This window comes from Oncorhynchus masou, chromosome 24 (genome assembly GCF_036934945.1).
Source record: "Oncorhynchus masou masou isolate Uvic2021 chromosome 24, UVic_Omas_1.1, whole genome shotgun sequence".
Lineage (NCBI taxonomy): Eukaryota > Metazoa > Chordata > Actinopteri > Salmoniformes > Salmonidae > Oncorhynchus > Oncorhynchus masou.
In genome coordinates this window covers 102363985-102384885 of record NC_088235.1, presented here as the reverse complement: position 1 = coordinate 102384885, position 20901 = coordinate 102363985, and the positions used below count along the sequence as shown (strand labels likewise).

The 20901-nt window shown below is 43.1% G+C and overlaps 1 protein-coding gene and 1 non-coding gene across 2 annotated transcripts in view; one reads left to right on the top strand and one right to left on the bottom strand.

Annotated features, from left to right (window-relative positions):
- dnajc6 (DnaJ (Hsp40) homolog, subfamily C, member 6) overlaps nt 1-20901 on the bottom strand; it is a 47773-nt gene that overhangs the window by 17353 nt on the left and 9519 nt on the right. Inside the window, exon 3 of the mRNA XM_064932989.1 lies at nt 12451-12601. Within this exon, the coding sequence (XP_064789061.1) occupies nt 12451-12601 (151 nt within the window). The remainder of the gene's footprint in view (nt 1-12450; nt 12602-20901) is intronic.
- LOC135513408 (U7 small nuclear RNA) lies at nt 11848-11902 on the top strand. The gene has a single exon (XR_010451529.1). It is a non-coding gene; the product is annotated as a U7 small nuclear RNA (small nuclear RNA).

The window sequence follows — 20901 nt, the reverse complement described above, 5'->3', positions numbered from 1 at the left end:
GACGGGGCTGGTTTTCTTTTTGCAATCTGTGATTGACTGCAGACCCTGCCACATAAGTCTTATGTCTGTGACTCTACTTTGTCTCTATACTGACACTTAGCTATTTGGATTCGGTCATGTTGCCGGTTGCCTTGCCATGATTAAAAGCAGTGGTTCGCGCTTTCAGTTTTGCGCAAATGCTGCCATCTATCCATGGTTTCTGGTTCTGGAAAGTTTTAATAGTCATCATGGGTACATCACCGATGCACTTGCTAATAAACTTGCTTACAGAATCAGCGTATACACCAATGTTGTTGTCTGAGGCTATCTGAAATATATCATAGTCCACGTGATCAAAGCAATCTTGAAGCGTGGAATCAGATTTGTCGGGCCTGCGTTGAGCAGACCTGAGCACAGTCGTTTCCTGTTTAAGTTTCTGTCTATAGGCTGGGAGCAACAAAATTGAGTCGTGGTCAGATTTGCCGAAAGGAGGCCAAGTGAGGGCTTTGTATGCGTAGCAGAATTTAGAGTAGCAATGATCCAGAATTTTGCCAGTCCGGGTCGCGCATTCGATATGCTGATAACATTTAGGCAGCCTTGTTTTCAGATTAGCCTTGTTAAAATCCCCAGCTACAATAAATGCAGCCTCAGGATATGTGGTTTCCAGTTTACATAGAGTTCAATGAAGTTCTTTCAGGGCCATCTGGGTGTCTGTTTGGGGGGATATACTCGGCTGTGATTATAATCTAAGATAATTCTCTTAGATAACGCAGTCGGCATTTGATTGTAAGGAATTCTAGGTCAGGTGAACAAAAGGACTTGAGTTCCTGTATGTTGTTATAATCACACCACGACTCGTTAATCATAAGACATACACCCCCGCCCTTCTTCTTACCAGAGAGATGTTTGATTCTGTAGGCGCGATGCGTGAAGAAACCGGGTGGCTGTACCGACTCTGATAACGTATCCCGAGTGAGCCATGTTTCCGTGAAACAGAGAATGTTACAATCTCTGCTGTCTCTCTGGTAGGCAACCCTTGCTCGAATTTTGTCTACCTTGTTGTCAAGAGACTGGACATTGGCGAGTAGTATACTCGGGAGCGGTGAGCGATGTGCCCGTCTACGGAGCCTGACCAGAAGACCGCTCCGTCTGCTCCTTCTGCGACGCCGTTGTTTGACTCGCGTACTGGGAACCGGTCCATTTTCCCTGGTGGTGGTCCACACAGAGGGTCCGCTTCGGGAAGGTAGTATTCCTGGTCGTAATGTTGGTAAGTTGACGTTGCTCTTATATTCAAAAGTTCCTTCCTGCTGTATGTAATAAGACTTAAGATTTCCTGGAAATACTACATAAAAACGCAACATACTGCATAGTTAATAACTGTACAAGCTGCTGCTAGCGCTAGCTCTGCTAACTGTAGTAGCAGCTGCTAGTGCTAGCTCTGCTAACTGTACTACTGTCGCTGCTGCTAGTGCTAGCTCTGCTAACTCTGGCTGTTGGTGGAGGCTCCTCAGAGGAAGGGGAGGCCCATCCTCCTCAGTGAATTTCAGGAAACAGAAATAGTGAAATATTTAAAAAGTTATCATTTATAGATAAACTATACTAAATATTTTCACATGTCACCAAATAATTGATTAAAACACAGTTTTGCAATGAAGGTCTACTTTAGCCTCAACAGCACTCTGTAGGGTAGCAACATTGTGTAGCTGGAGGACTGTTTCCATCTTCCTCTGGGTACATTGAGTTCAATACAAAACCGAGGAGGCTCATGGTTCTCACTCCCTTCCATAGACTTACACAGCAATAATGACAACTTTCAGAGGACATCCTCCAACCTATCAGAGCTTTTCCAGCATGAACTGACATGTTGCCCACCCAATCAAAGGATCAGAGAATGAATCTAGTACTGAAAGCATAAGCTGCAGCTTGCTGACTGTACACTGTACTCCATGATTGTAGCGGGTTTACTAATGCGTTAGTTTTAGTAGCTATGTTGACTATGACGTTAGCTAATATGATGACAACGCTGTAGGCTGTGTGTAGAGGTTAGCAGTTACGATATGAAGGTTTGGGTTGGAAAGTATATATTTTTTGCCTGGACACAGACAGCTGATGTGTTGTGCACTGAAGTCCACAAGCGAAGGGAAAATGTGAGAGGAGGAGAGCATGTAGATGCGAGAAGGAATTATACAATTTTTTAATTAAAACAATTATTTCACCTTTATTTAACCAGGAAGGCCAGTTCTCATTTACAACTGCGACCTGGCCAAGATAAAGCAAAGCAGTGCAACAAAAACAACAACAGAGTTACACATGGGATGAATAAACGTACAGTCAATAACACAATAGAAAAATATATGTACAGTTTGTGCAAATGTAGTAAGATTAGTGAGGTAAGGCAATAAATAGGCCACAGAGGCGTAATAATTACAATTTAGCATTAATATTGGAGTGATAGATGTGCAGATGATAATGCGCAAGTAGAGATATTGGGTTGCAAAAGAGCAAAAAAATAAATAACAATATGGGGATGAGGTAGTTGTGTGGGCTATATACAGATGGGCTGTGTACAGCTACAGTGATCGGTAAGCTGCTCTGACAGCTGATGCTTAAAGTTAGTGAGGGAGATATACGTTTCCAGCTTCAGTGATTTTTGCAATTCGTTCCAGTCATTGGCAGCAGAGAACTGGAAGGAAAGGCGGCCAAAGGGGGTGTTGGCTTTAGGGATGACCAGTGAAATATACCTGCTGGAGCGTGTGCTAAGGGTGGGTGCTGCTATGGCAACCAGTGAACTGAGATAAGGTGGGGCTTTACCTAGCAAAGACTTATAGATAACCTGGAGCCTGTGGGTTTGGCGCCGAATATGTAGCCAACGAAAAGAATACGAATATGTAGCCAACGAAAGAATACAGGTCGCAGTGGTGGGTAGTATATGGGGATTTGGTGACAAACCGGATGGCATTGTGATAGACTTCATCCAATTTGCTGAGTGGAGTGTTGGTGACTATTTTGTAAATGACATCGCCGAAGTCAAGGATCGGTAGTATAGTCAGTTTTACGAGGGTATGTTTGGCAGCATGAGTGAAGGATGCTTTGTTTTGCAAAATAGGAAGCATATTCTAGATTACATTTTGGATTGGAGATGCTTAATGTGAGTCTGGAAGGAGAGTTTACAGTCTAACCAGACACCTAGGTATTTGTAGTTGTCCACATATTCTAAGTCAGAACTGTCCAGAGTAGTGATGCTAGGCGGGCGGTCGAGTGCAGGCAGCATTTGGTTGAAGAGCATGCATTTAGTTTTACTAGCATTTAAAAGCAGTTGGAGGCCATGGAAGGAGTGTTGTATGGCATTGAAGCTTGTTTGAAGGTTTGTTAACATAGTTTCCAAAGAAGGGCCAGATATATACAGAATGGTGTCGTCAATGGTGTCATCAATGAGCAAAGTAATCATGCGGTTTGTATGTGGCTGCTATGAAAGTGAACTATGTTTGCTTGTGACCAGGGGTGTATTCATTCCAACGATTCTCTTGAAAAACATTTCTTAAAACGGAAACAAATGGAACGGAAACAAATGGATCTCTCGTTTGCAACTGTTGGAATAATTATTACATCCTAGATCAGCTGGATGCAGGCAAGTGTATGCAAGGCGGTATTGAATGTGTCACTGTCTGTGACCTTGACTACCCAAATATATGCACCTACGTTGTAAACGTTGATTTCTAGGCTAGGATGTTGCAACCTCATGATGGGTATAGGGAAAATTTGAGTATCATGTAGTAGCTTAACCTATTGATGTTACATTGAGCTGAGTGAATGGAATATGAATGACAGTGATCCAATATGCTGTAATAGAAATAAGGCCATGCTCATTAAAAAAAGAATTGTCCCTCATTGTCCTTCCGTCATCTTAAAACGGCACCGACCGCCACTGATGGCTTCAGGACTGCAGATCCAGCCCAGGCAATTTTAGCAGGAGAAGCAGGTGTTGTGTTGCATCGACGCATGAGGCCAGCGGTGCTATAGCGATGCAGATTAACAGCCTCTGACTGGATGCTGGAGCGTGTGCCCCCTGACTCCTCTTGTGAAGTAGATCGTTACAGTAGACACTAAACAGACATGATAGCATCTTGGTGAGGGTAAGAGAGGTGAGGTCGATGTACACATACAAAGGAGCATAGGCTATGGTATTCTGTGCCCTGCCAGATACACACAAAAACACAAGCATGCATTAGGCCAGGAGAGCTACAGCTGCCCTTGGCTGTATTACATTAGAGACATTAGACCTGTGCTCTAACAGTAAGTGAGTCTCCTGTGGCAATACCTCACACACTCAGCAGTATGGTCACAACACAACAAAGCAAACCACTGTAAGTGGGTTAAACCCCCGCTGGCCATTGCATTACAGCTCTCCTCTGAACCGGTCTCCCACATATCATCCCGTTTATATCGGTCACCTAGATAACCCTAGCTCAACCTAGGCCACGATGGGTCATGTGACTCCCCAGGTTTCAATATGACCTCATCATGACCAGGGAAGGGCAAAAATCTGAAAATGCTAATACAAAATACTACAAAGATCATAATAAACTAAAAAAGTATATTTTTTATGTATTTAATTACAATACATGTATTTTGTATTTTGACATACAAAAATACATTTGCAAGTAGCCGGCCGAACAGCAACAATGTCTGCTAAATGATCAAAAGGTAAATGTGAAAATGCAGACACCAAAATGAAATGCAAAGCACTCTGGGTATTATTATTGGCCTTGTTCTGGGGCGGAGCTCATTAGAATAATAAACAGAATGCTTTGCAACTGTTAATTTTTACATATACAGTGACTTCAGAAAGTATTCATACCCGTTGACTTATTCCACATTGTTTTCTGTTTCTGCCTGAATTCAAAATGGATTAAATAGATTTTGTATTCTCACCCATTTACACACAATACCTAATAATGAAAAAGTAACATTTTTATACATTTTTGCAAATGTATTGAAAATTAAATACAGGAATCTAATTTATTGTACATACAGTAAGTATTCACACTTCCGAGTCAATATATTTTAGAATTACACCTTTGGCAGCGATTACAGCTGTGAGTCTTTCTGGGGAAGTCTATAAGAGCTATGCACGCCTGGACTGTATAATATTCGCACACTATTATTTTTTAAATTCTTCAAGCTCTGTCAAGTTGGTTGTTGATCATTGCTAGACAACCATTTTCAAGTCTTGCCATAGATTTTCAAGCTGATGTAAGTCAAACTGTAACTAGGCCACTCAGGAACATTCAATGCCATCTTGGGAAGCAACTCCAGTGTATATTTAGCATTGTGTTTTAGGTTATTGTCCTGCTGAAAGGTGAATTTGTCTCCCAGTGTCTGTTGGACACCAGACTGAACCAGGTTTTCCTCTGTTGCCTCTGCTTAGCTCTGTTCGGTTTCTTTTTATCCTAAAAAACACCCTAGTCCTTGCCGATGACAATTATACCCATAACATGATGCATCCACCACTGTGCTTGAACATATGAAGAGTGCTACTCAGTTATGTGTTGTTGCAATTGCCCCAAACATAACACTTTGTATTCAGACCATAAAGTTACTTTTTTTGCAGTTTTACTTTAGTGCCGTATTGCAAACAAGATGCATATTTGGGAATAGGTTTCCTTCTTTTCACTCTGTCATGTAGGTTAGTATTGTGGAGTAACTATAATGTTGTTGATCTATTCTCAGGTTTAAAATCACCATTGGCCTCATGGTGAAATCCCTTAGAGGTTTCCTTCCTCACCAGAAACTCAGTAAGTAAGGACACCTGTATCTTTGTAGTGACTGAGTGTATTGACACACCATCCAAAGTGTAATTAATAACTTCACCATGGTCAAAGGGATATTCAATGTCTGCTTTTGATTTTATTTGACACATCTACTTATAGGTGCCCTTCTTTGCGAAAAAAAATGCGGAAAAGGTCGAGGGTTGTGAATACTTTCTGAAGGCACTGTACATTCATATTTAGTTCATTGAGCATTTAGTTCATTTTACATCCTAGATCAGCTAGATGCAGGCAAGTGTGTGCAAGGCGGTATTGAATGTGTCTGTGACCTTGACTACTCAAATGTATGCACCTACGTTGTAAACGTTGATTTCTAGGCTAGTATGTTGCAACCTCATGATGGGTATAGGGACAATTTGAGTATCATGTAGTAGCTTAACCTATTGATGTTACATTGAGCTGAGTGAATGGAATATGAATGACAGTGATCACACCAGAGTACCATGCAAAGTATTGTCTGCTTGTCACAACTGCATTTGGTTTAGGGAACATGGTGTTGGGTGAAAGAACTTGTGTGGTTGATTTAAAATGTGTTTCTCTTCTTGAATTTTATCTTAATAATGACACAGAATCTTAATTGGAATATCAGACAAACTGTATCAGACATCAGAGGCAAAGTTTAGAAATTCACAGGGTATTAGCACACACTCTAGCTTGCATAAGTCCTCACTATAGGATCTGTACTAAGGCCTGTGGTAGTTGTAGTATTTTTATTTTTTTTGTTTAATTTGACCTTTATTTTACTAGGCAAGTCAGTTAAGAACAAATTCTTATTTTCAATGACGGCCTAGGAACAGTGGGTTAACTGCCTGTTCAGGGGCAGAACGACAGATTTTGTACCTTGTCAGCTCGGGGATTTGAACTTGCAACCTTTCGGTTACTAGTCCAATGCTCTAACCACTAGGCTACACTGCCCCCCAAATCAAATTGTATTAGTCACATGCGCAAAATACAACAATGAAATGCTTATTTACGAGCCCCTAACCAACAGTGCAGTTTCAAAAATATGGATAAGAATCAGAGATAAAAGTAACAAGTAATTAAAGAGCAGCAGAAGAAAAAAATTAACAATATATACAGGGAGGTGCAGAGTCAATGTGCGTGGGCATTGGTTAGTTGAATGGTCTGGGTAGCCATTTGACGAGATGTTCAGGAGTCTTATGGCTTGGGGGTAGAAGCTGTTTATAAGCCTCTTGGACCTAGACTTGACGCTCCGGTACCGCTTGCTGTGTGGTAGCAGAGAGAACAGTCTATGACTAGGCTGGAGTCTTTGACAATTATCTGACACCGCCTGGCATAGAGGTCCTGGATGGCAGGAAGCAAAAAGTCAGGATGCTCTCGATGGTGCAGCTGTAGAACTTTTTGAGGATCTGAGGACCCATGCCAAATCTTTTCAGTCTCCTGAGGGGGAATAGGAGTTGTCGTGCCCTCTTCACGACTGTCTTGATGTGTTTGGACCATGATAGTTTGTTGGTGATGTGGACACCAAGGAACTTGAAGCTCTCAACCTGTTCCAATAGAGCGAGAGAATAGGGGCGTGCTTGGCCCTCCTCATCTCATCTCCTGTCTTGATCATGTTGAGGGAGAGGTTGTTGTCCTGGCACTACACGGCCAGGTCTCTGACCTCCTCCCTATATTGTCGGTAATCGGGCCTACCACTGTGAACAGGGAGTACAGGAGGGGACTAAGCACACACCACTTAGGGGCCCCCGTGTTGAGGATCAGCGTGGCAGAGCTGTTGTTGCCTACCCTTACCACCTGGGGGCGGCCCGTCAGGAAGTGTCTTGAGAGTTGTGTGCTACTGGCTAAAAAACAAGAAAACGGTGCAGTCTGGTATGCTTTATGTAAGGACTTTGAAATGATTCATACATTTACTTTTACTCGTGAAACTTGAGGGTGACTTTCTCGTGAGTCATTTTCTATTAAGGTATGTTTATTTTACTCAAGTATGACAATTGGGTACTTTTTCCACCACTGCAAAGGATGGGAGAAGGGAGGAGACAAGACGAGACTAGGCCAGAAACAATCTTATCTGCAGAAAATTGTGATCGACACAATGAATCAATGTGCCCTATCTCTGCCCAGTCCCTGCTCTGTGAATGACACTGTTCCAAAGGGTCCAGAGGTGTGTGTGTGTGTGTGTGTGTGTGTGTGTGTGTGTGTGTGTGTGTGTGTGTGTGTGTGTGTGTGTGTGTGTGTGTGTGTGTGTGTGTGTGTGTGTGTGTGTGTGTGTGTGTGTGTGTGTGTCTGCACCTACTGTACCTCATCCTCTCATAGTCCTGTGCAGTAGAGAAGATCTTAGTCTCCCCTATGAGGATCTCAGAGAAGGGTACAGGGTACAGGGTGTGTGTGTGTGTGTGTGTGTGTGTGTGTGTGTGTGTGTGTGTGTGTGTGTGTGTGTGTGTGTGTGTGTGTGTGTGTGTGTGTCTGCACCTACTGTACCTCATCCTCTCATAGTCCTGTGCAGTAGAGAAGATCTTGGTCTCCCTATGAGGATCTCAGAGAAGGGTACAGGGTACAGGGTGTGTGTGTGTGTGTGTGTGTGTGTGTGTGTGTGTGTGTGTGTGTGTGTGTGTGTGTGTGTGTGTGTGTGTGTGTGTGTGTGTGTGTGTGTGTGTGTGTCTGCACCTACTGTACCTCATCCTCTCATAGTCCTGTGCAGTAGAGAAGATCTTGGTCTCCCCTATGAGGATCTCAGAGAAGGGTACAGGGTACAGGGTGTGTCTGGTGAAGACGCCTGCGCAGAAATACTCTCTCTCAGGACCCAGCGGTGCCAAACTCGATAGCCTCTCTCTCCCTCATTCCTCTCCCCTGCCTGTCCTTCATCCCTGTACACCCCTTCTACTGTTCCTCCCCTTCTCTTCCTCCACTCATCTGTTTTCCCTCTAGTCTATTCTATCAGCTATCTGATTAGCTAATATTTTATCTCAGATACAGATACAGTTCAAAGAATACTTATAAACTGGGTGGTTCGAGCCCTGAATGCTGATTGACTGACAGCCGTGGTATATCAGACCGTATACCGTAGGTATGACAAAGCATTTATTTTTATTACTCTAATTAGGTTGGTAACCAGTTTATTATAGCAATGAGGCACCTCGGGCTTTATGGTATATGGCCAATATACCACGGTTAAGGGCTGTTCATGGCATGACACAACGCGGAGCCACATACCACAGCCCCTCATGCCTTATACCTTAAGTGTATCACAGTGGCAATATAGTCTAAAGTGTTATCTCATTGTTGCTGTAATGTAACGGTAGAACCATAGCGATGTATTTCTGTGTGTAAAACCATGTGTAATCAGCCCGGTATTGTTACTCCATTCCATGTTTCACAGCTCAAGGAACCCTGGCAACCAAGGGAAGACATGTAAAGATCTCAGCTGGGTGAAAACACAGTCTCCTCCTCTCATACTAGAGCCCAGCAGCCACACAGAGCGCTACTAGGACCAGTCTCAGAGCACTATATGGTAAGAAAGTGGCACTTCCTGTATCCTCGTTTTGTAGGCTAAGAACAAACCTCATATCTGCATCGTCAAAGTCATAAAAACATGGTCATTTAAGATACACTGTATATTAAAATGTATACGTGTTTCAGAGTGAATTTACCTACCATATGCCGGTAGGGTAGCAGGGGTGGCAGGGTAGCCTAGTGGTTAGAGCGTTGGACTAGTAACCAAAAGCTTGCAAGTTTGAATCCCCGAGCTGACAAGGTACAAATCTGTTGTTCTGCCCCTGAACAGGCAGTTAACCCACTGTTCCTAGGCCGTCATTGAAAATAAGAATTTGTTCTTAACTGACTTGCCTAGTAAATTAAAGGTAAAATAAAAAAATTAAATTCAACTAATTTGATGGCCAAGAAGAAGCACGATGCTGAAAAGTTCCAACCGTTTCATTAGAACTACACACATGAACTACAACTTCCACCAGCTGTATATCTCCCATAAGTAGACAGTGTGCCTTTTCAACAAAAAAAACTATTTTTTTGCATGTTTAAAAAGTACTGGCTGGCAATGGTCAGTAAAAAAACCATTGTAATCTAATTTACCGCCCTATGAGTCAGTCTAGCATGAGAACCAGACTTGGGTCAGACTTGGGTGGGAAGGGAGGCAGTGATATTTCTAGCCTTAGCCAATAGAAACAATTGCATGGACCCACATAAATAATACTCCAGTTTACTATAGAATACTAATGTACTTAATATAGAATTATGTAGTAAACTGTAGTATACTGTAGAATACTATACTACACACTATAGAATCTCTCGGGTCATGTGTACAGTCGTGGCCAAAATTACACAAATATTAATTTTCACAAAGTCTGCTGCCTCAGTTTCTATGATGGCAATTTACATATACTCCAGAATGTTATGAAGAGTGAACAGATTAATTGCAATTAATTGCGGAGTGCCTCTTTGCCATGCAAATGAACTGAATCCCCCAAAAAACATTTCCACTGCATTTCAACCCTGCCACAAAAGGACCAGCTGACATCATGTCAATGATTCTCTCGTTAACACAGGTATGAGTGTTGACGAGCACAAGGCTGGAGATGACTGATTGAGTTCGAATAACAGACTGGAAGCTTCAAAAGGAGGGTGGAGCTTTCAATTATTGTTTTTCCTCTGTCAACCATGGTTTCCTGCAAGGAAACATGTGCCGTCATCATTGCTTTGTTCAAAAAGAGCTTCACAGGCAAGGATATTGCTGCCAGAAAGATTGCAACTAAATCAACCATTTATCGGATCATCAAGAACTTCAAGGAGAGCGGTTCAATTGTTGCGAAGAAGGCTTCAGGGCGCCCAAGAAAGTCCAGCAAGCGCCAGGACTGTCTCATAAAGTTGATTCAGCTGCGGGATCGGGGCAAGAAGGGTGTCAAGAAGGGCAGCAAAGAAGCCACTTCTCTCCAGGAAAACATCAGGGACAGACTGATATTCTGCAAAAGGTACAGGGATTGGACTGGTGAGGACTGGGGTAAAGTCATTTTCTCTGATGAATCCCTTTTCCAATGTTTGGGGCATCCGGAAAAAAGCTTGTCTGGAGAAGACAAGGTGAGCGCTGCCATCAGTCCTGTGTCATGCCAACAGTAAATTATCCTGAGACCATTCATGTGTGGGGTTGCTTCTCAGCCAGGGGAGTGGGCTCACTCACAATTTTGTTTAAGAACACCATGAATAAAGAATGGTACCAACACATCCTCCGAGAACAACTTCTCCCAACCATCCAGGAACAGTTTGGTGACGAATAATTCCTTTTCCAGCATGATGGAGCACCTTGCCATAAGGCAAAAGTGATAACTAAGTGGCTTGGAGAACAAAACATCAATATTTTGGGTCCATGGCCAGGAAACACCCCAGACCTTAATCCCATTGAGAACTTGTGGTCAATCCTCAAGAGGTGGGTGGACAAACAGAAACCCACAAATTCTGACAAACTCCAAGCATTGATAATGCAAGAATGGGCTGCCATCAGTCAGGATGTGGCCCAGAAGGTAATTGACAGCATGCCAGGGCGGATTGCAGAGGTCTTGAAAAAGAAGGGTCAACACTGCCAATATTGACTCTTTGCATCAACTTCATGTAATTGTAAATAAAAGCCTTTTGACACTTATGAAATGCTTGTAATTATACTTCAGTATTCCATAGTAACATCTGACAAAAATATCTAGACACTGAAGCAGCAAACTTTGGAAATTAATATTTGTGTCATTCTCAAAACTTTTGGCCACGACTGTAGTACTTAGTATTTAATTTTGTAGTATTCTGAAGAATAGTATAGTACATACTTCGGCATTCTCTACAAAAAAATCTGTAGTGAATACTACATAAATATCTACAAAAACACAACAACAAAAGTAACTATACAACAGTATTTAAATGTGCCCTTTTCCCTCCCCCATTTCCCAATTTGTGCCACCCGTAAGCGAGAAACCTACATGCCAAGTATAGGTCATACATTGTGTTCCCTATGGTTATACAAAAAGAGCAGAAGCTATGAACTCTCCATTCAGAACCCAGTCCTACCTACCTACAGGTTATGGAACATTTGCTCTTTTAGTATTTCTCCAGGAGGCTTCCTGAAGAAGAAAGCCTCCACTTCAAGTGCCAAACATAATAAAACAAAAACACTATAGTAAATACTACAGTCATGTCCACAAAAACATGACATTAAATAATACAGTCATGTCCACAAAACACTAGAATAGCAATGATCCAAGGTTTACTACAGTAAATACTAGTCATGTCCACAAAAACACTACGTTAAAATACTAGTCTGCAAAAACACTACATTAATTACTATAGTATATACTACTCTTTTTTTCATACTACATTATTTATACTATAGTATAAACGGACATACACCTAAGTCAGGTCTCCCTTGTAAAGGAGGTCTTCAGTCAGCAAAAACACTACAGTGGATACTATAGTATTCCCACCATAGTATACATTCTAGTATTTTTTCATATGGGGAGATTAGCTATAACAGAGCTATTGGCATGGGCAGGGGCATGTCAATTTACCCCAGCCAAGGAGCTCCAATGTGGGGCACAGTCACAACATATTCCCTTTGCCAGAGCCAGGGGATAGGTAGTGTTCTGGGGTCAGGAAAGGTACGGGTAAGGTGGTGGTTGTTGGGACTTACGTGGCCACCTGGTGCATGACTTTGGTGGAGGTGTCCTTTAGAGTGTCCTTCAGGTTATCCTTGAAGTTGCTGAAGAATTTGCCGGCTCCGCCCTTCACCATGTCCAGCAGGCCTCCGCCATAGTTTGCGTCCATATCTGGAGATGGAGGACCTTAAAATTAAGAATGAAAGGAGAAACACACAGAAACACACTGAGAATGTAGACAGAGACAGACAGAGACAGACGGAAAGGAGACAGACGGAAAGGAGACAGACGGAAAAAAGACAGATGGAGACAGACATGTAGAGACACACTATTTGCAGTACAGCACAGACAAACAAATATAACAACATGGGCACAGAGACAACATACAACATATACAGTAACAAGCACACTACCTGGACTGATAAACTGTTAAAGTTAGAGAGCGAGAGAGAGAGCTGCAGTCAACTGTGTTACTGTGCTACTTCAAGAGAAAGCGCTCATCTTGGACCTCACCCAAGTCCTATATCTGACTCAGCAACCTGGTCTAAGCACACTCCTCCCTTCCCCATCCCACCCATCTGTACAAAGCACATGGCACCGAGCTCCCACTGCCGCTACCACCACCACCACCACTACTATCACTACCACTACCATCACTACCACCACTACTACTACTATCACTACCACCACTACTATCACTACCATCACCACTACTACTATCACTACCACCACTACCACTACTACCACCACCACTACTACTATCACTACCACCACCACTACTACTATCACTACCACCACCACTACTATCACTACCACCACTACTATCACTAACACCATTACTACCACCACCACTACTACTATCACTACCACCACCACTACTACTACCACTACCACTACTACTATCACTACCACTACTACTATCACTACCACCACTACTACTATCACTACCACCACCACCACTACTATCACTACCACCACCACCACTACTATCACTACCACCACTATCACTACTACCACCACCACTACTACTATCACTACCACCACCACTACTACTATCACTACCACCACCACTACTACTATCACTACCCCCACTACCACCACCACTACTATCACTACCACCACCACTACTACTATTACTACCACCACCACTACTACTATCACTACCACCACCACTACCAATACTACCACCACCACTACTACTATCACTACCACCACCACTACTACTATCACTAACACCACCACTACTACTATCACTACCACCACTACCAATACTACCACCACCACTACTACTATCACTACCACCACCACTACTACTATCACTACCACCACCACTACTACTATCACTACCACCACTACTACTATCACTACCACCACCACTACTATCACTACCACCACTACCAATACTACCACCACCACAACTACCAATACTACCACCACCACTACTACTTTCACTACCACCACCACTACTACTATCACTACCACCACTATCACTACCACCACTACTACTACTATCACTACCACCACTACCATTATCACTACTTGCCAGCTCAGCCCTGCACCATGTCCAGCAGCAGAACTCCTCCATTGTTGGCGTACATATCTGGAGATGGAGGACATGGTCAGGTCTCCTTTATAAAAGAGGTCTCCTGATCTCACTTGGATTTCCTCGACAAATAAAGGTTATTAAATCTAAATAAAAACTACCACCATCACTACTACCACTAATACAAACCTCAGAGCATCAACACACACAGTGTTCCTCTATAGAAGGTCTTGGACAGTAGTTATCAAGTGCTGTAGCTCTATGGTCTTTACAGAGCAATATAAATCTAAGGGCTTATCAATCAAGCAAAGGAGAGCTTCAAGTGGGTGATTAAGCCTGAGCAGGGGCTCCATTCTGGCATCTAGGAGGCACCTGAGTGTGCACTGACTGCATTCCTTTGACATGATTGCAACACATTTAATGGAGTCTCAGATCCATCATGATGGTAAAAGGGACATTTTGTGGGAATTCCTACTGCAAGCCTCTTTTCGAGACACAGGCACTTGAGACTGTCGACGGGATTCATTCAGCAATGTCATTGGGAAACGCCACTGCTCAATGAGAGAGATTGCTAACCTTCTCCTACACACTGATGATGCAGAAATATGTCTCTCCCTCTTCTCCTTCACTCTAAATTCAGACTGCCAACACTCCTAAGAGGTCTGGTATCTGACAGGCAGAATCCTTTCCAATTCCACCTGAATATGCTTGTGTTTAAAGCCAAGTTGAGTAAACGATGCATTCTATATCCTAAATGAAGGGCATGATCGAGTTCTAATTCCTAATTCTAAGGGTGTAATAGAATTCTAATTCTTAGTTCTAACGGTGTGTTCTAGTACTAGTTAAGCAAGACGTGTGTCCGCGACATGGCTGGTTTTCCCTTTGTAATCCGTTATTGTCTCTAGACCCTGTCACATAGAGCTGAAGTCAGAAGTTTACATACACCTTAGCCAAATACATTTAATCTCAGATTTTCACAATTCCTGACATTTAATCCTATTAAATTCCCTGTCTTAGGTCAGTTAAGATCACCAATTATTTTAAGAATGTGAAATGTCAGAATAATAGTAGAGAGAATTATTTATTTCAGCTTTTATTTCTTTCATCACAATCCCAGTGGGTCAGAAGTTTACATACACTCAATTAGTATTTGGTAACATTGCCTTTAAATTGTTTAACTTGGGTCAAACATTTCGGGAAGCCTTCCACAAGCTTCCCACAATAAGTGTGGCCCATTCCTCCTGACAGAGCTAGTGTAACTGAGTCAGGTTTGTAGGCTTCCTTGCTCGCACACGCTTTTTCAGTTCTGCCCATAAATTTGATTTATGATTAAGATTTACATTTACATTTAAGTCATTTAGCAGACGCTCTTATCCAGAGCGACTTACAAATTGGTGAATTCACCTTAGATCAGGGCTTTGTGATGGCCTCTCCAATACCTTTACTTCGTTGTCCTTAAGCCATTTTGCCACAACTTTGGAAGTATGCTTGGGGTCATTGTCCATTTGGAAGACCCATTTGCAACCCCACTTTAACTTCCTGACTGATGTCTTGCGATGTTGCTTCAATATATCCACATAATTTTACTTTCTCATGATGCCATCTATTTTGTGAAGTGCACCAGTCCCTCCTGCAGCAAAGCCCTCACACAACATGATGCTGCCACCCCTGTGCTTCACGGTTGGGATGGTGTTCTTTGGCTTGCAAGCCTCCCCCTTTTTCCTCCAAACATAACGATGGTCATTATGGCCAAACAGTTATTTTTTTGTTTCATCAGACCAGAGGACATTTCTCCAAAAAGTACAATCTTTGTCCCCATGTGCAGTTGCAAACCGTAGTCTGGCTTTTCTTATGGCGGTTTTGGAGCAGTGGCTTCTTCCTTGCTTGGCCATTCAGGTTATGTCGATTATAGGACTTGTTTTACAGTGGATATAGATACTTTTGTACCTGTTTCCTCCAGCATCTTCACAAGGTCCTTTGCTGTTGTTCTGGGATTGATTTGCACATTTCACACCAAAGTACGTTCATCTCTAGGAGACAGAACGCGTCTCCTTCCTGAGCGGTATGACGGCTGCGTGGTCCCATGGTGTTTATACTTGCGTACTATTGTTTGTACAGATGAACGTGGTACCTTCAGGCAAAGGGAAATTGCTCCCAAGGATGAACCAGACTTGTGGAGGTCTACAATTTTTGGGCTGATTTTCTTTTGATTTTCCCATGATGCCAAGCAAAGAGGCACTGAGTTTGAAGGTAGGCCTTGAAATACATCCACAAGTACACCTCGAATTGACTCAAATTATGTCAATTAGCCTATCAGAAGCTTCTAAAGCCATGACATCATTGTCTGGATTTTTCCAAGATGTTTAAAGGCACAGTCAACTCAGTGTATGTAAACTTCTGACCTACTAGAATTGTGATACAGTGAATTCTAAGTGAAATAATCATTCGGTAAACAATTGTTGGGAAAATGATTTGTGTCATGCACAAAGTAGATGTCCTAACTGACTTGCCAAAACTATAGTTTGTTAACAAGACATTTGTGGAGTGGTTGAAAAACGAGTTTTAATGGCTCCAACCTAAGTGTATGTAAACTTCCAACTTCAACTGTACGTCTATTTACGGTTTCTGGTTTGCGTAGGTTTTAACAGTCACAGTGCGAACAACATCCGCTATACACTTCCTGATGAACTCAGTCACCGTGTCCGTGTATATGTCAATGTTATTTTCAGAAGCTACCCGGAACATATCTCAGTCCGCGTGAATAAAACAATCTTGAAGCATGAATTCCATTTCATCCGACCAGAATAGACCTGAGCATGGGTACTTCCTGTTTGAGTTTCTGCCTATGGGAAGGAAGGAGCAAAATGGAGTCGTGATCTGATTTTCCCCAGCTACAATAAATGCGGCCTCAGGATCTGTGGTTTCCAGTTTGCATAAAGTCCAGTGTAGTTCCTTGAGGGCAGTTGTTGTATCGTATTGACGGGGAATATACATGGCTGCGACTATTACCAAATTAATTATCTTGGGAGGTAACATGTTTGGCTTTTTATTGTAAGGTATTCTAGCTTCGGTGAACAAAAGGACTTGAGTTTCTGTATGTTATCACAATCAAACCATGAGTAGTTCATCATGAAAGATACACCACCGTCTTTCTTCTTCCCGGAGAGTTCTTTACTCCTGTCAACGCAATGTACTGAGAACCCAGCTGGCTGTATAGACAGAGACAGTATATCCCGAGAGAGCCATGATTTGGTGAAACAGAGTATGTTACAGTCCCTGATGTATCTCTGGAAGGAGTTCCTCTGCCTGAGCTTGTCTATTTTATTGTCCAGAGACTGAACATTAGCAAGTAATATCCTCAGAAGCGGTGGATGGTGTGCATGTCTACTGAGTCAGACTAGAAGTGCATTCTGAATACCTCTTCTCCACCGGCAGCATCTTGGAGCAGCCTCTGGGATAGGTTCAGTTGCCCTCGGGGTACGAACAAAGGATCCAATTCGGGAAAGTCGTATTCCTGGTCATAATGCTGGTGAGTTACCGCCGCTCTGATATCCAAGATTTATTTCCGTCTGTATGTAATTACACAAAAAAAACATTGTGGGCTAATAATGTAAGATATAACACACAAAAAAAAAAATACTGCAAAGTTGCTTAGGAGCTGGAAGAGCTTCCATGTCTGTCGGCACCATCTTACATTGAGCAGGTAGCATTCTCCTGTTATCCACCAAACCCAGATTAGTCGGTCGGACTGCCAGGTGGTGAAGCGTGAGTCATCACTCCAGAGAATGCGTTTCCACTGCTCCAGAGTCCAATGGCGGCAAGCCATTACACCACTCCAGCCAATGCTTGGCATTGCGCATGGTGATCTTAGGCTTGTGTGCGGCAGCTCGGCCATGGAAACCCATTTCATTAAGTTCCCGACGAAGCTGACGTTGCTTCCATAGGCAGTTTGGAACTCGGTAGTGAGTATTGCAACCGAGGACAGACGATTTTCACACGCTACGTGTTTCAGCACTCGGCGGTCCCATTCTGTGAGCTTGTTTGGCCTATTACTTCGCCAGACAATTCAGTTTGGGGAAGGTCCTTTCCTATTTCAGCATGACAATGCCCCTGTGCACAAAGCGAAGCCCACACAAAAATGTTTTATCAAGGCCAGTGTGGAAGAACTTGACTGGCCAGCACAGAGCTCTGACCTCAACCCCATCGAACACATTTTGGATGAATTGCAACACCGATTGCAAGCCAGGTCTAACCGCCCAACATCAGTGCCCGACCTCACTAATGCTTTTGTGGCTGAATGGAAGCAAGTACCCGCAGCAATGTTCCAACATCTAGTGGAAAGCCTTCCTGGAAGAGTGGAGGCTGTTATAGCAGCAAAGGGGGGACCAACTCCATATTAATGCCCGTGACTTTGGAATGATATGTTGGACAAGCTGGTGTCCACTTACTCCATTTTCAACTATTCTGCCTGCGGCTATGGAATCCTGACCTGTTCACAGGACATGCTACCTGTCCCAGACCTCCTGTTTTCAACTCTCTAGAGACAGCAGGAGCGGTAGAGATACTCTTAATGATCGGCTATGAAAAGCCAACTGACATTTACTCCTTGGCCATGTTCTGTTATAATCTCCACCCGGCACAGCCAGAAGAAGACTGGCCACCCCTCATAGCCTGGTTCCTCTCTAGGTTTCTTCCTAGGTTTTGGCCTTTCAAGGGAGTTTTTCCTAGCCACCGTGCTTTTACACCTGCATTGCTTGCTGTTTGGGGTTTTAGGCTGGGTTTCTCTACAGCACTTTGAGATATCAGCTGATGTAAGAAGGGCAATATAAATACATTTGATTTGATTTGATTTTGGTAATGTAGTGTAATTATAAAATGAGTGAAATACTTTTCCTTAGAATTTTTTAAATTAAATATGTTAAAAGCAGCTTTTCTGTGTTGGAATGGTGTGGGCATACCCCAACAACAGAATGGTGTGGGTGTATTCTGGTCATTAAACATATCCATGCGAGTAGACTGCTGATTGGCCAGCTCAGGCAACAAGGCAGGATATATGCAAGAAATAGCAAACATTTTTTAAACAGTCTATTTGAGATACAAGTTTGTAGGTTTTTTTAAAGTGTTTTTTCTCCAACTTATGCGCTGGCCACAAATACGAGTCAAGAACATTATTTGGGTATGAGTTAACAGAATATGAACTATTAAAAGTGAAGTTTTCACTGGACAGTTGCTTTAAGACTCATTGTACTTCCTGGACATTACTTAGCATCTTCCTTCAGACTATTTAACCAGTAAGCTTGTCCCTCTTTTAATGCTAGAGGAACACTTCAAAGCCTCCTCCACAGCCATCCCTTAGAGTTGGTTACTGCTCTCTGAACCTCGACCAAAACGCCCCCCCTCTCACTCTCCTCCTGTTCATCCTTCCATCCTCCCTGCTCCAGTCAGGCACCTCTGATGTGAGAGAAAGGCCCAGTCAGAGAGCCGCTGGCCCAGAAAGAGACTTGGCCCCGGTCAGAGAGATCAATACAGACACAGTCTCAATGTGCCTCTCTCTCTCCTTCAACAGTCCCAACCTTCATCCTTAATACCTTCTATCCGGTGCAGGGTGAATATATATATATGTGAGTGAGTGAGTGAGTGAGTGAGTGAGTGAGTGAGTGAGTGAGTGAGTGAGTGAGTGAGTGAGTGAGTGAGTGAGTGAGTGAGTGAGTGAGTGAGTGAGTGAGTGAGTGAGTGAGTGAGTGAGTGAGTGAGTGAGTGAGTGAGTGAGTGAGAGAGAGAGAGAGAGAGAGAGACCTGTGTACTGCAGTAGTGACATATGGGCCTCTATTGTGGGTCAAACAGGAACAGGAACTTTCCCAACAAACAGGCTCTAAGCTCTTTGTTATAGATGCTGCTGATAAGACAAGAGTCTATGATTAATCTGTCTGGAAGGGACAGGCAGCTTGGCATCACTACTGACTATGTGGGAGATACACACCCACCAAACATGATTGCTATAGCAGCAGATATGCACAATACAAAAACTATACTTTGCAATTTGTTTCATTAGTCCATTGTTGACATAGTCCTAAAATCCTTTGCTTGTCAGTAATCAAATTTCCAAGATATGTAACTTTCAAAATACAGAAATCATCCCTGTACGATGCACAATTTTCCTTTGAGACTTAAATATTTACAGAGGACTGAAGTGACGTCATCCAGCCAACTATTATTCACTTAATGTCAATAAAACAGCTCTAATGTAAGAGCGCTGCCCTTGAGTTGGGGAGATGGAGAAGTTTCCATTTCCAATGGGAAATTTCTCACATAATATACATTTTCTGATGCTAAGCTGATGGTGCGCTGATGGTGCCTGGTGGTCTCACCAATCCCTTTCAAACACACTGGAGATTTACAGTACATAGACCAGGGGTAGAGGTCCTGGAGTGCCGCATCACCTGGAAGACGAGGTGTGCTGAATTTAGGCAATCACTGAACTGATCAATTAGCTCAGTTGGTCAGATGTTGTGCCTAGTTGGAACAAAATCCTGCAGTACCTGCAGCTCTCCACGGAGCGTTACCTACCCCTAACTAGGACTCTGCTATGTGGGAAGACAATGGGAAAACCTCCAATGCAGTCTCAGACCCTAACCACTAACCAAACACCTACTACTTAGCTGCAACATGTCTATCCACCTGTCTCTGTGTCTGCCTCTGTGTCAGTTGGTCAGTCAGTCGTTCAGTCTGCTTGTGTGCTGGCTTGCCTGCCAAACACGACTGACCAGATGGAGATGGGAGTCTGCAGAGCTCTGATGTTTACTGAGCTACACTGCACAGACACACAGAGAAGCAGAGGGAGCAGGAGATACAGATCACATACAGCCAGCCAGCACAGGCAGACTCACCTGACACTCAGCCATCTCAGAGGTCTATGCCCCCCTCTCCCTCCTCCCTTCTCTCT